Raw genomic sequence first — 16,018 nt, forward strand, 5'->3', positions numbered from 1 at the left:
GGTATATATTATCTGGATCCAGAGACTGGTTAATTTGTAATTTGTCAATTAGCCTTATCTGACTCATTTCTTCAGATTCTCTCCCCCTAAACAGCAGTTCTATTGTAACTGTCCAGCATCTTGCACTGTGAAGACACCTGTAAAACAAACAATTTAATTTCTTTGTCCTCCCTTTCTTTAGTAATCCTTTCACATTTTGCCTTCTAATGATCCAACCAAGTAACTGGTTAGTATTTTGCTTCTGATGCATGGAAAGAAACATCTATGTTTAGCCTTATTAATTTACTCCTCAAATTCTTTTTGTCTCGTTATTGATTTGGATTTGTTTTGTCAGCATTTGTGCTCCTTTCTGTTTGCCTCATTTAAACAAAACCTGTTTTTTAAAAATAAAGATGTCTTGTAGATTATTGCTTTTTTTGACTTTGCATCTCAACCATACTGGCATCCCCTTTGATTTTTTTTTTAGCAATGTTCTTGATCTGTATTATAGCCAATCATGGTTTTAAATAAACTCCAAGTACCCTGGCCAAGGTCTGACTTGACCCCTCTCTTTCAACTTCCTCCCTATGAATCCCTTAACTTTTTTTAAGAAGTTTCCTCTCTTGAAATCTAATGTGACCATGTTGGACATTCTGAGAAACCTTCTCCTTGAACAGATGTTGAATTTGACAGTGCTGTGGCTACTGCTCAGCAACATTTGCATCCCATGCTACTTAGGGTTACTCATGGGTGCTCTGATTGCCCCAATATAAGGGAGAAAAACTGAGACAGAAAATGTATGGCTTGCTCAAGACTGCTTGTAGATCCATTAGTAAACTGAGCCTGTATTTATTTAGTCATTGACCGTTTAGACAGAAGGTGTGTTTACTTCTTAAATTATTACTGTCGGAAGTTTTGAGACAGAAATTGGAATCTCTAGTTGAATGCTTGATCAAATAACTATTTTAGAACATGTATAGCTGGCATCATAGAGTGCTCATGTTGTCTTCCCAAGACTCTGGATTTTTCTAGTTTTCTAACTTCCCTGAAGAGGACAAAGGGAGAGGAGGAATAAAACAGAATTCAAGCTTAGATCCCATGTGATATTGTCCAGTCCTGATGCATTCCTTCTTTTTGGAATTAATGTGCATGTAGTTCCCAAGAGAAATGACTCCTCCCGAGTGTTAAGAAGTTGTCTGATTTCCCCCTTTTTTTCCTGAGCAAAATGTGAGTGGGGGCATGTGGCAGGCCATTCTGCACAGCAGATGGAAACGATTTTGGAGGAGAAGAAGATGGCGGGGGGGGGGGGAATCTCAAAATGAAAATAATCAGTGTTTCTGTTTACAAGGTTTAAGCAAGGAGATGAAAACAAAATCAAAACAAGATGCCAGAGTGGGCTAGAGAAGGGGCTGTGTGCCTGAGTTGCTTGTTTGCAGTGCGCCCGGCCAGTGTGGTCCAGCAGCTTGTTAGAGAGTTGAACTTGGACCTACGCTCAGATGCTTACTGGGCTGTGCAAACTCATTGGGTGGCCTTGCTCAAGCAAGTGGGGAATCTTTCTTAGCCTTGGGTGTCCATGTGCAAAAAGAGAATGTGAATGGTCCACCTCACAAGATAGGAGAGTTCCCTTTAACTCTATTTTACATTGCTGGAGGCAAACACTGGGTAGTTGTGAGAATGAGTAGCTTTCTCCTTCTCTGTATCAGGAGCTGCATCTTGAGACAAAATTAAAGGGAGACGGAGTAGCATAGATGCTCAGTCCTTAAGAGGGCTCCTGTTTCTCTAAATGTTGCAAACAAAGCCCTCTCTCCTGCTAGGCAGGGAGCATCCTTAAAGGTCAGCAAATTGTCATCTGTTTACCACAATGGAAGGAGGAATATTTTGGGTTGTTGGGGTTTTTTTGCCAAAGGTCAAGATATTTTTGGTCATCTATGGATGCATTGGGAAGGAAGTTTTGCCAAGCCCATCTCCTACTCTACCCATGCATATTGCAGGGCACTCCATCTTCTTACACCCTGATAGTATCATTTGCTAGTTTTTACCCCACTTTTCAGCTATGCTGGCCAATCATTTAAAAATATAAATCTCAGTAAAAGTTTAATTCATAAATGTGCTTGAGGTCTGTGTTCAGAGTGCCTGTCTGCAGCCTCTCTTCCCTCTGGCCTGGCTGATGGCAGCACTGCGGCCAGGTGTTGTTGGGTCCAATCATCAGCAGTCATTTGCTGCAGGTTTTCTGTCCATACTTGCCTGCTTCTCGCTGCTTGAAGCATGTCCTGCGGCTTGGATCAGAGGTCAGTGGGTGGATGATCCACCCACTTACAGGCTTGAGAGCCTATAAATATGTTGCAGGGTATGTTATAAATAAAAAAATAACATAATGAAATATGTGTGTTATGTGCTGTCAAGTGGCCTCCGACCTATGGTGATCCTATGAATGAGAGGCCTCCAAAATGTCCCAATATTAACAGACTTGCTCAGATCCTGCAAACTGGAGGGCATGGCTTCTTTTATTTGGTCAAGCCATCTAATTTTGGGTCTTCCTCTTTTCCTACTGCCTTCCACTTTTCCTAGCATTTTTTACTTTTCTAGAGAATCTTGTCTTTTCATGATGTGATCAAAGTACGATAGCCTCAGCTTTGTCATTTTAGCTTTTAGAGATCTAGAACCCACTTATTTGTCTTTTTGGCCATCCATGGTATCCACAGAAATCTCTTCCAGCACCACATTTTAAATGAATTAATTTTCTTCCTGTCAGTTTTCTTCACCGCCTAATGTCCACATCTGTACATAGTAATGAGGAATATCATAGTCTGGATTATCGTGATCTTGGTTCCCAGAGAGACATCTTTATCTTTGAGGATCTTTTCTAGCTCCCTCACAGCTGCTCTTCTGAGTCTCAATCTTCTGATTTCTTCATTGCAGTAAATGCATATTAGAGGTGGAGATCTGCATTCCTCTCATTTTAGTACAGATTGGGGCTGAAAGAGAAAGGAGGAGAGGAAATTGCTCAAGGCAGAGGCAGGAGTTGATGAGGCATCCAATTCTGAGCTCTTGATTCCACTCCTGCTCCAGTTCTCAGATTCCATGGCTGAATGCTATGGAGCCCTGCTCAGACGAAACCTGCTTCATTTGTTCAGAGTGAATTCTGTCTCGGTCTGAGCAAATAAGTTCTGGGGCTCAGCCCTAGATGAAAAGAAGCTCTTGGGAATACGTGCGTTTGCATCTCTTTGAAATGTGCCGATTTGGTTCGTTCCCCATTGCATGCCTTACATCAGAGCAGCATCTCTGTCCTGGCCAGGCTGTGCCACGCCCCTGCAACCCTTCCTGCAGCTCAGGATGCTGCTTTTCCAGAAGGGCACAGTGTCAGCCTGGAGGGCAGGCAGTGGGCAGAGGCCGGGTGGCAGCTGGGTGGGGTGGCGTGCCCTTTCCTGCTGGCTCCTGGGAGGGGAGGTAAAGTCAAGCAGCAGTTAGTGTGTGTTTCCTCCGGGAATTACAAAGCAATTTTGCCTGCACATGAGAGTTTTCTATAGAAGAAAAAATAAACAGATGTTGCCGAAGCCTGAATCCCATTAATCATCTTATAGCAATGAGTCAAACTGCTAAAAAAAAAATCCTTCAACTTGGGCCAAGATAATCACATCCCCAAATCTTGCCTCCAAACTGAATATCTCAGAGGGCTAGGGAATGCCTGAGCTCAGCAGCTGCTGGATTCCCACAGTTGCTGGAGTCTCCCTCTGCGGATAGCCTTGAACCCTTGCTTGGAACTGTGGCTTAAAATTGGGTGTTAATTGCCATGATCTTCTGAAGGGTGAAAGAACAATGGGATAGCCTAAAAGTGGCTCTTGTCTATGAGTCCTCTTGTTCCTTGACTGAACTGTTGGCTTTATTTTGTTGCCGTGGTGGAATGTTCAGGAACATTCTATCTGTTTGGTATGAGTCACAGAATGCTGACCAATGATATACATTCTGTCAGGGAAGAGAAAGGTCAGTTCATTGGGGAAAAAACATCCTACGGAAGCTAGAGGGGATGCAAGATGTGGGAAAGGAAAGGGACATTGGCAAGGAACCTGGGCCCGTGCCAGTGAGGCATAGGGAACTCTGGATCCTGGAAGAAGTATGGAGCTATGTACCTGATGTCTGTTCAGAAGTGGAAAAGACAAGGTGTTGTGCTTTTGGTAACCCTCCCTCTTGAACTGAGAACTGGCAAGGGGACTGATCATGAGTGGGATTTGTCTTTCATTCACAAAATGGTATTGGGTGGAACAGGATCAGCCAAGACATAATAATAGCCTTTCCCCAAGTCTGTTATCCCCATTAAACTTGTTTTAGCTGCAGATACCAATTGGGGAAGGAAAAAAGGGGGGTGACGCCCAAAATGACTAGTGGGAGGAAGGAACTGGATTGCCTAATGTCCCAGGTCTTTACTTTGCTATTTATTTTTATGAGCCTCCTCTCTGGTACGGGAGTTTCCAGGTTCTGGAGATGGAGGGAGGTTAAAAGGGCAAGCGTAGGACTAGAAAAATGGAAGGAAGAGCAAATCCCTAAAATGCATTGAGTAGAAATCTGAAGCTGGGGGATAATTGCTGAGGAGTCTTGATTTTATCTTGTTACCTGAAGAACGCCATGATGGGTGCAATGAACAGGAGGCATCTACGGATGTAACTAGATTCAACCCACCATCCCAAATAATTTTAGAAGTGATCTGAATACATTTATGCAAGTGCATGTAGATTTGCCAGCCAGGCATCTTGCTTTTCCTAAGAGAAGCTCGTTTGAGGGAGCATATCAAAGCCCCTCCTCCTGGCAGAAGAGCACCCCAACTTTGTTCAGCAATGTACCTGGCTTTTAAGGTGGGTCTGATTCATTGTTTGTTCTCTTGCAGGAAATGGCATCACATTGGAAGGGGCAGTCCCATCTGAGCAAGACAGTCAGCCAAAGCCAGCCAAGAGGGCACGGACATCCTTTACAGCAGAGCAGCTGCAGGTAAAGAGCCTGGGAGGGTGTGGTAGTAGGATGCAGGTGGAGACTGCTGGCAGGGCACTTGTATTACTCTGCATATACTTCTTCTTCTAGGTCATGCAAGCACAGTTTGCTCAGGATAACAACCCAGATGCTCAGACCCTTCAGAAGCTGGCAGACATGACAGGCTTGAGCAGGAGGGTTATTCAGGTGAGGCCTTGAACATAGCTTATGAACAGAAGCAGCTGCCTTATACAGAGTCAACTCATGGGTCTGTCTAGCTCAGTACTGTTTCCTCTGACTGGCAACAACTCTCTGGGGTCCCAGGCACGGAATGGCATTTCCCAGTGCCTACAGCCTGACATCCTTTAAATGAACACGGCAGCGATTGAACTGGGGACCTTATGCATGTGCTTTACCACTGAGCCACAGTTACCTTATGGCAGCCAAAATGGTTTCTGCTGAGTAAAAAAAAGGTCAACAAAATTAAATATTGCTCAAAACATAGTACATATAAATAAAGAACCAATACAAAAATGTAGTCAAATAGAAAATAATACAAAATGTGGTTAAAAGCAATTCCAGTGTGGTTCACCGTATACCATTGTATATTGATATAGACAGTTTCCAAATATAGAGTACTTTTAGCTCTGTATGCTATTTTGATATAGTACATCAGTCTCTGGTATGTAGTGCTGTTATGGAGCGATGGGACATTTCTGTAGGGTGATGTTGATCACCTCTGTTAATTCTCTACCTTTACATCATCTTCCTCCCTCCCGTTTACTGTATATATAGAAGAGGGCAGGCAAGGTGCTTATTTCTTTTCTGTTGGGGCTATGCCCTCCATGTTTTATTTCTATGTTCTTGACCAGGCCTAAGGAGGAATTTCTTTCAATTTTTAAAAAATTGGTTACATTTTCCAAATGGGTTGATTTTTTAACATTTGGATTTACTAGGCACTATCTTTCATGTACATTTGCAGGTTCATGTGCGAATAAAAATATGATCATCTCTATGAAGTGCCCATATTAGTCACTTAAGTTCATTTTGTGGAAGGATTGAAATATATATTTATTCCATAATTGTAGATAACATCTTTATGTGAGTAACTGAACTGACATATCTCTAATACTTTCAAAATTAGTTTTTTGTTCCCCATGAAATTCTATATACATAATAACCACACAATATTTTTTCTTCTTCTTACATCCACTTTGTGCATGGTCAGGGACATTACATTGAATAGCTATATTCAGGGCTTTTTTCTGGGTAAAGACATGGCGGAACTCAGTGGGTTGCCAGTACAGGGGGCAACTCTTGGCAGGAAGGTAGTGCCCCTGGTACCACATGTGCACGTGCAAAGTGTGTGCATGCTTCCAGGACCAATGATGTCATTTTGGGTCAGCTGGAACAAGGGGGAGTTTTTAAATTGCACTCGGTGAAAATGGTCACATGGCTTGTGGCCCCGCCCCCTGACCTCCAGACAGAGGGGAGTTTAGATTGCCCTCTGCACCAAGGGCAATCTAAACTCCCCTCTGTCTGGAGGTCAGGGGGCGGGGCCACCAGCCATGTGACCATTTTCAAGAGGTTCTGGAACTCCGTTCCACTGCGTTCCAGCTGAAAAAAAGCCCTGGCTATATTTATGTAGTGCATAGCATGAGATTATACCACTGAGGAAGAACTTAGGCCAAAACGTGTCTGGTTCTTTACATATGGTGATAAACTTACTGTAATACATGTAAATTTGGAAACTATTTCCATATACAATGGTAATACAGTGAACCAAACTGTAATTACTTTTAACCACATTTTTGTATTATTTTCTATTTGATTGTAAATTTTTGTACTGGTTCTGTAGAGTTGAGCAATATTTAATTCTGCTTTTAGTCTCAACCTGCTTGGTTATCCTTCTTTTATTGGGTTATTTCCCCCCGCCCACCTTTTCCTTTGTTTTTTAAAAAAACACCACCAATCTAACTGGATCAGACCAAAAATCCATCTAGCTTTTGGGCTCTGACAATGGCCGTTTCCACATGGCTTACCTTATTCTGCAAAATAGCGAAATCTTGCGCGAAATCTCACGAGAAGACACTGTTATTGCATCTTCTCGCATGATAACAGCGTCTTCTTGTGAGATTTGGCAGAATCAGGTAAGCCATGTCGAAATGGCCAATGATTAGCAAGATGGTCTTGGGATACTTGGAACATACTGTGATGGAGAATTCTATCCAGTTGTTGTTCATAGAATACATATGGACGTTTTTATCTATGGAGGGAACAGTCAGAGAATGCTGACCAACTACACAGGTTCTGTAAGGGAAATGGAGGTGGGGGGGGAATCAGGTTGTGAAGGACTGTCAAAAGATTAAGGAAGGATGATCTAATATTATTGATTGCTGGCAGGTTGGCTTAGAGGTGAAGTTTGAAGTGCTGATCAAAACATTAAAGAAATGTATTATTATCATGGGAGATTAGGCTTATGAATGCAAAAGGGCCATACAACATTTAAAAATTCTCATATAATAGACTCCATGCATGTAAGACATTTAGCATGTCAGGGGGAACCTGTTTCTCCTAATGAGCAAGCATTCTAAGTGCAGATAGTTTTTCACACAGAGAGCTTCCAAATGCATGAATTCTCTCCCAACTCTGTTTTAAACAGGGTGGTTTTAGAAGGGCTGTATCACAAACTATCCCTAAACTCTGAACCCTTTTTGAGGATACAGCAGATTCTTGGGACAATTGACATTTGTTGGTCAAGAGAGCTGGACATTAGGATTTTGTAATATTTTACTTGTAAGAAAATCATGTATTAACGGACTGCATCTTCACTATCATGCACCTGTATGGGATTGAAGTTGGATGCTGAGACTGCATCCAAAAAGAGCGACCTGGTTTCATCTTAGATTCAATCCTGTCTGTCCCTGTTCTACATTCACCTTAATGATTAACCATATTCCCATCCCTGCCTAGTCTGTGTAGACTAGAATTCTTTGTCCTTTATGCAAGGACCACGTTACCTCTGTTTATGCCACAGTACTTACGTCATCGTTGATGCCAGATTGTGTTTATTCTGGTCCTTCTCTCAAAATGTCCTTACCACGGATTTCTCTCTTGTAGGTTTGGTTTCAGAACTGCAGAGCACGGCATAAAAAGCATACACCGCAACACACGGTGCCCCCTTCTGGAGCCTCCCAGTCCCGCATCCCTTCAGCGCTGTCTGACGATATCCACTATTCCCCCTTCAGCAGTCCTGAGAGGGCCAGGATGGTGACGCTCCACAGCTACATAGAAAGTAAGTGTTGATGTGTGCTCACCAGGCATGGCCCTGAGTAGCATGGTGTAAGGGCTGCAAGGCCAAACTCTATGCATGGAGGTACCTACTTTTGATCTCACTGCTACCACCAATTAAGTGGGCTTAGGAAAGCCACTCTCTTTCTTTCAACCTCACCCCCCTTAGTTTGGTGTAGTGGTTAAGAGTGGTAGGACTCTAAGCTGGAGAGTGAGATTTGATTCCACACTCCTCTGCTTGAAGCCAGCTGGGTGACCTTGGGTCAGTCACAGCTCTCCCCACCTCACAGGGTGATTGTTGTGAAGATAATAACAACACACTTTGTAAACCACTCTGAGTGGGCATTAATTTGTCCTGAAGGGCGGTATATAAACAAAATGTTATTATTATCTCAATTTCAGAGATAATAATACTGGCCTGCATCACAAAAAAATTGCAACAAGATGTGAGGAGTTTTAAAAACTCAAGCACTGTACCAGTGCTAAGGATTATTACTAATCTTATGGAGGCTGGTGAGGGAAATGGGACCACTCAGGGAAAGAAATGGATCAGCTCTGTCAAAGGGGCGTGTTATTTCTATGCACGTTAGAAAGGGGCATCTTGCCTAAGCCAGGAATGGTCCCTCGGCTGCTAGCTGTGCCTCACAGCACAAACGTGTCCTCCCCAAGGATCTGAAATCTTGTTTTAGCACTACAGTTTAATAACATTCGATCTATATAACGCCCTTTGGGATGACTTAACACCCACTCAGAGCGGTTTACAAAGTATGTTGTCATTATCCCCTCAACAAAACACCCTGTGAGGTGGGTGGTATAGAAGCAGTGACTGACCCAAGGTCACCCAGCTGGCTTCGAGGAGTGAGGAATCAAACCTGGTTCTCCAGATTAGAGTCCCGCGCTCTTGCCCACTACACCAAACTGTGGAGTGATTACATACAGTACATACAGTTCAGCTTTGCATGCAGAAGGTCCTCCTCAGTTCAAATCCTGGCATCTCCAGATAAAAGGGTCTCAGATAGCAGGTTCTAGGAAAGACTTTTCTCTACCTGAAACATGGAGAGCTGTTGTCACTTAGAGACTAGATAGTTGGATCCAGTATAAGGTAACTTGGTCCATTCAATCCATTCTTGTTCACTTGTCTCATGTATCTGGTTATGAGGGCCTCAACAGGGGCTAGTTCCAGTCACCAGGGCTGCTTCCATACATCCTTAATGGGATGGCCTGCCAACAGAATCCTGGCAAATTATCTCACTTATTACATGTCATCATTTCCCATGTGCAAGCGGGTCATGATGATCCTGGTTTTTAAGCGTTTTTTGTGAGACTTGTTTTGGTCTGTGTTTATTTTTGATGCAGGTTTTCCGCGCAATTATGCTACCGTTTCAATGCATGCGGAGGCTTTTTGTGCTTCAGAAGAGCCGTCCCACAAATCTCCAACCCCTCCTCTCGTCATTACCCCTCCTTTAAACATCACACATGCATCTGGCTTGCACATGCAATCGTATAATTCCCCCCCCCCTTTAAAACATTTTAAACAGTCCTTGCGCTATTATGATACCTACGTATACAAAGGGAATCATACTGCAGTGCTTGCTACATTGGATCACTCAGCGATTGGACTATCAGTCTAGGAACAACATTGAGAATGGAATGCCATTTCTGATTTCATTTTAAATATGGAATCGCGCGATCACACTACTCTACTGTTTGCATATTACTTCTGCATTTAAAACTGTGAGTGGGAAATCAATGACAGAGAACAGAATACTACGCATGCACAGTTTCTAGAGAAGCTGAAAGACAGGACAATGGTATAGTGCAATTCCGCATGTGCTAAAAAAGCAAACAAGCCAGGTAAGTTGGGCAGGAATGACGAGGCACAGATAAGGAATGTGTTTTATGTTTTGGAACCTTTTTGGGGGGGGGCAACAAACACCCACAAAACACGAGGGCGATTCATGTGAAAAGTATGTTCTTGAAGCGGATCAGGAAGACACGGCTTTGAGACAGGGAAAATCTGAAAAATTTGGAACATGTGGAAGCAGCCCAGGTTTCTGTGGGACATTTTATGCTAAAGAAAGTTGGGCCTGGAGCACCTGTTATCACTGCAGGCACAGTGAAGGGAAGGAGGGCCACCTGCAGAGTCGCAGGGTGGCTACTGTGGCCCAGGGAGGCATGGAAGGCCTATTTGGTGTATGGATCTTTGCTGTCTGTACAGAATGTAGGATTCTAAACTTTGACATCTCGTTCGTCAAGGCTTGCTTTCCCTTTGTTGAGGACTCATATAACTTGTGTGTTCCTTACACTTCATCCTCCACCCTCAGTACTTCTGGCCCCATTAACATTGTGCGGCAGAAGGACGTGATGGGGTGGTGGTAGCTGTCTATAAATAGTACAGCAGTAATGATGCCTTTATCTCTGGTGCAAAAGAATAAGGCCCGAAGCTGCCTTGTCGTTCACAGGTCAGGTACAGTGTGGACAAATGCACTGCCGGCTCCCTTACGCTGCCCCCCCTGTGCACCTCAAAGCTGACATGGAAGGACCACTATCCAGTAGAGGGGAGAAGGTAAAGGCTATCTTTGTTCCCATTCCATGTGGTACCAAAGGAATAATAAATAAATAAATAAATAAATAAATAAATAAATAAATAAATAAATAAATAAATAAATAAATGCATGTATGTGTAGGGCTTTCCTGTGTTCCTTCTGGGTTATATCAAACCCTGGATGACTTCCAGCACTGCCTTCTGATTGGCTAGTAGCTCTGTATAACCTTTCACGGATTAACCCATTCCTGGCCATTCTGCCATCTTGCAGGACAAAAATGGGCCCCTTGTAATATAACTGTTTACTGGCCACATGTACAAAATTTCCTCCAAGAGTTGGCATTTGAAATGCATATGGAATCAAAATATATTGACTCTATGTGGAAGGTCTTCAGTTCAGTGCCATTCAATGAACTAGTGCACTGGGTTAGCTCAACTCTTGACATGCTCACCTTGGACATGATCCCATTTTGTGCAGCCATTGAGCCCAGCATGTATACTTGCGGCTTCCTAGGGAGAGACGGCAGCCACACCAAATCACAGGGACTATGATGTTTGGAGAAGACAAAGACACTTAATAATAATAATATTTTGATTTATATACCACCCTTCAGGACAACTTAATGCCCACGCAGAGCGGTTTACAACGTATGCCATTATTATCCCCACAACAAAACACCCTGTGAGGTGGGTGGGGCTGAGAGAGCCCCAGAGAACTGTGACTAGCCCAAGGTCACCCAGCTGGCTTCAAGTGGAGGAGTGGGGAATCAAGCCCAGCTCTCCAGATTAGAGTCCCACGCTCTTAACCACTACACCAAACTGGCTCTCACACCAAACTGGCTCTCAACGAGGCCATATGAGAAGAGCTCATAGTTTTGCGGGCAAAAAGTCCTAGGTTCAATCCCCAGCACATCCAGGCACCAAATATGGGGTAGCAGGGCTGGGAAAGATCTAATAGTCTGGAACCCTGGAGAGCTGCCAGCTGGAGTAGGCAGTACTGGACTAGATGGACAAATAGCGTGACTCACCCTATATAAAGCAGCTTCAGATGTTCAACTAGAGGGGTTTTGCTTAAGCATGAGCCCTTCATTCAAACATAGGCCCACTTGGCCTGGAAATCCAGTCCCAATGAAGTTCTCCCCTGACTGTATTTGTCCTTGGAGGGGGAGAGCAGAGCCAATGCTTAGCTTCTAGAAGAAAGATTGAGGGCTCCTTGATCTTGTGGGGGCAGCTAATGCAGACAGCTATTGAAGGCAATACTTAACTAGAAGGTTAGAGAACTTAAACTGAGGCTGGTGGAGGCAAAAATAATGCTTGAGTGACTTGGGGTGGGATGGAAAGACCTCCAGTCATGTTGAAAAAGACAGTTATATTACAAGGGGCCCATTTTTGTCCTGCAAGATGGCAGAATGGACAGGAATGGGTTAATCCATGAGCTGCATACTAGAGAAGGGGATAGTTAATAGTCCCCTATTTCTTTCTTTTGGGGTTAAAAAACCTCATGCATTTCTCAGTGACTATGTTGCCTTGTGGGGTTGCCTTCCTAAGATGCTGAGTCCTAAATGATGTATGGTTTTCCTGACAGGTCATCCTCTTTCAGTACTGACTGCAAGCGCACTTCCTGATCTCCTGGGAATGCTTGTGGTGGCACTTCTGCTCAGACACATGCCCTTCAATCTACGGCAACCATGGGCTGTCAAGCTCTGGCAATCCATCCCTTCTGTTCTTGGCCCCTTCTACTGATTTGGAATCTCAGTCCCAACCAATCTGGCATCTCTGACAGCTTCAGGTGCTACCATCTGCTGGACACCTGGTCCTTGTGGACTTGTTGGCTGGAGAAGACTCCAGGGCAGCGCCCTCTCCACATGAAGCAATCTAACAAGCAACTCATGCTACTGCTCCTAGAACTGAATGAAGGGGGAGTATTGAAACCTAAACAGAGGATGTGTTTGTCTACAAGCAGCTAACCATGTCAAGGAAATAATCCGAAGCATCTGGGCTAATGTGTTCATTCTAACATGTCAATTGCCATTGATGTAAACCTGTGCAAGAATTCAGTCTACTGACAAGGCTATTCAGCCTTTATCTACACTCTTGGAGGCTGAATTCTTTCTCCTTTGGGGTGGCGGCGGGGTGTCATCCTAGAAGAGTTTCCACAGCAGGAACCTCAGTTCTTTTTGTCAAGTGCATTCCAACTGTCCGGTCTTTGTCCCTCTAGGAAATGTCGGTCTTCATCTTCTACAGACAGGCAGACAGGGCTTGGGAGTGGTAGTTCTGCTATGTTTTGCAACCACACACTGACAATTTGTATCAAGAAAATCTATTCTAGGTGATCTCAAGTCACTAGATGTACCTCTAACCCAACCATCTAGTACATGGCACAGAGAGAGATCTTAATTCCTAGGAGTCATAATCACATTTTAAGGCACCAAGCTCCTGTGTAGAAATAAATAAATACCTTAGTGTCATCGTTAAATTTGTGAAGCTAGAGATGCCTGGGTGCAAAACTGGAATTTCAGTTATGAGTCTCTTTATTTTTAAAAAGTACTTGATTCTTATAAGAAAAGCTTTTGCTATAAGGAGTTGCTGAGTCAGATCTCTGTATGTCCCTATTCAGGCTAGCAGTACCTCTCTGGGGTTTCAGGCTTACCCCAATACCATGAGGTGGCTGCTGCATTCACCAATGTGTGGGCTGAGCTTATATTAGAGTGATGCTTATGTTCTCCACTTTCAGATCCACTTCTTGCTTCTGAGTGGGTTATCCTGAAAAAAAAATTGCATTCCCACAGCTGCAGTTCCATGACCAAATTCATGAGTTGAGTACCTTCATGCTACTTTTGTTGAGGTTAGTGATTTCTTAGCCTCCTTTCTTGAGGGCTGTTTCTTGCTGAGTCAAAGGGAGAAGAGTCGTTTCCTTAGTCGCTGAGGTTCGTCATTGTTTTGGCTGCAGTAGATCTTCATGGTATAGGCTCTCTCTGGTCTTTGTGACCTGGAGTGAGGCCAGCATGAACAGGCTTGCTGCAGGGAAAGCGGTGTTGCCCAGGTAATAAAGTCCCTGCTTGTCTTTAATGTCTAGTCTTTCCAATACTGTGCCACGGTGCTGTTTGGATTTGCCCAGAGCAGTGGCATCCATGACACACTCAGGTCTGTGATCCTCAGAGACGCTAGTGTGCTGTAGGGAAGCACGGAGGGGGCAGTCTGTCTTTTGCTCTTAGTAGCATGTCATTTGGGAGAAGCTCTTGTATCTTTAAACCACAGTGTGAGAAGCAAACTGCCTGATGTCTTTATCATTAGCGCTCAGTAACACAGATTGTGATGGGAATTTTTTTAAAAACTCCATTACAGACCCTGATCAGGCTGGTATGTGGTGCAGTATACCTAGTGAGGAAATAGCTAGGACTGGCTTGAGAATTTTGGCCAAGTTTAGCCCCAATGACTTTGCAAAACTGAAGATAATTCATTATTGAATGGCTGATATATGTGGAAAATACAAAAGTGTACTGAGAATGCAAAACATCTCATTAACTTCTTTCATTCAGCAATTTTGTCATTCAATGTATTTCACTCTGACTGATGGCACTGAACAGAATTCTTATCTCAGGTCATCTTCTATCTTTTTTCTTTTAAGTTTGAACAAAGATGCTCTTCACACTCTTCTTGTTTGCGAACTGATTACCCAAAGGAGCCTGTAAGGCACAAAAGCAGATTATGCCACAAACCAAGGTTCTGGGGTGCGTATAGTACCTTTGGGCATGTATAGAATTCCATGCAAGAAGGGGCTTTTCCATTACATTTCAGCATCACTGAACACATTGTCAACTGCATGGGCATGCCCTTTCTCATATGCAGATTACTGTGTGCATCACAATCCCATTGCAGCTATAAATAATTTTATAAAATCCTCCAATGGATTTTAGCAATGCTAATCCAGACTGTACTCCTACAACCAAGATTTTGGGCTAAAATTCAGCTCAAAATCTTCCAGTGGTCAAGAAATGGAATAATCTGAAATACGATTTGTAAAACATCATGAATTTCTTCTTTCCCAACTGTACTGAGGAAATCCCAAATGGCTTAGCTAACAACCTGCTCCTTTAGACTTGTCACACCAGCAAATAATGGCTTAGTATGAGTAATCCACGCAATGGCAAAATTTGCCACTTGACACCGAACTCAACTTAATGAAAAAAATCTGTTTTGTATTTTCTTTCCTAAGCCCAAGTTTCTAGTCCTTGAGGAAACAGTGAAATCTGGGGAGATCTCCAATGGCACAGTGGGTATTAAGGCTTTCCACTGGCTAGGGAGCAAGGCTTCAGTAATCTGCACAACTCTCAAAAACAGAATGAATCATGCAGATGTGCTTGATTGGCATAATGTATATAGGTTGCAGGGTCTTGATGGGGTTCTGGAAGCCTTGTCCCTCCTCTCCCTTTTAGCTTGGATTAGCACTGTACTCTGGAACATGGAACATCTCCAAGCCTGGTATAAGAGAGCAGAGGTGGCAGTTTTACACAGCCAGGCGTCGCAAGGCAAGGCCAGCTGTAGACACTTAACCAAGTTGTCTTGAAAAAGAGCAGATTGTTTTGTTTGTAGCATGTTGCGATAGTGCATGTCTTGGCTACAGTGGCTAAAAATACCCTTCTGGAGAGCAGGCAGTCAAGACGGATATTTATTTAAAATGAGAGAGGGAAAAGAAATTAAACTGTAAAGCACTTTTTTTTGTAAAACCAATGTCTGTTTTGTTACCTACTTTTAACTGTTGTGCTTTGTAAATGTCTTATTTGTGTAATAAATAAAGTCAACGCAAGTCAAAGTGCTGGCACTTACATCAAGGAAAACAGTGCAATTCCCTTTTCTTTCATTTCTGAAATAATTCTGAAATAATTCTGCAGTTTGATAATCAAACAATAACCCACCCAGTCATCTTTTGTCTTCCCTTTTATTGCTTGTTTTAGCACGCTGGTGCTTGTAGCAAATCAGTTTCATTTTCCCCATCAGCACACCAATTATTCAAAACATAGTTCCTGAGCTCACTGTTACAACAGCCAATTAATATCCTGGTGTAGGGAAAAGGATCCACCGGCAGCTTGTGGGTGGATGTATGACAGGATATAATGTTGTGCTGAAAGACGGCTGTGGTGGATTTGAGGCAGCCTTGTTAGTTAATTCTTTTGTGTTCACAATGTAGATTACAAAAAGCCTACTGTTGTACACACCTTGGGGGAATATTATATTGAGTTGAGG

General features: G+C 43.2%; 1 protein-coding gene across 1 annotated transcript in view; it reads left to right on the plus strand.

Moving 5' to 3' along the window:
• The window catches only part of LHX6 (LIM homeobox 6), a 28,254-nt gene extending 12,661 nt beyond the window's left edge, over positions 1-15,593 (plus strand). Inside the window, exons 5-9 of the mRNA XM_054997849.1 lie at positions 4,859-4,959; positions 5,050-5,145; positions 8,059-8,233; positions 10,692-10,795; positions 12,360-15,593. Of these exons, the coding sequence (XP_054853824.1) occupies positions 4,859-4,959; positions 5,050-5,145; positions 8,059-8,233; positions 10,692-10,795; positions 12,360-12,380 (497 nt within the window). The 3' untranslated portion in view covers positions 12,381-15,593. The remainder of the gene's footprint in view (positions 1-4,858; positions 4,960-5,049; positions 5,146-8,058; positions 8,234-10,691; positions 10,796-12,359) is intronic.
• The last annotated feature ends 425 nt before the right edge of the window (positions 15,594-16,018 follow it).

This window comes from Eublepharis macularius, chromosome 14 (assembly GCF_028583425.1).
Source record: "Eublepharis macularius isolate TG4126 chromosome 14, MPM_Emac_v1.0, whole genome shotgun sequence".
NCBI lineage: Eukaryota > Metazoa > Chordata > Lepidosauria > Squamata > Eublepharidae > Eublepharis > Eublepharis macularius.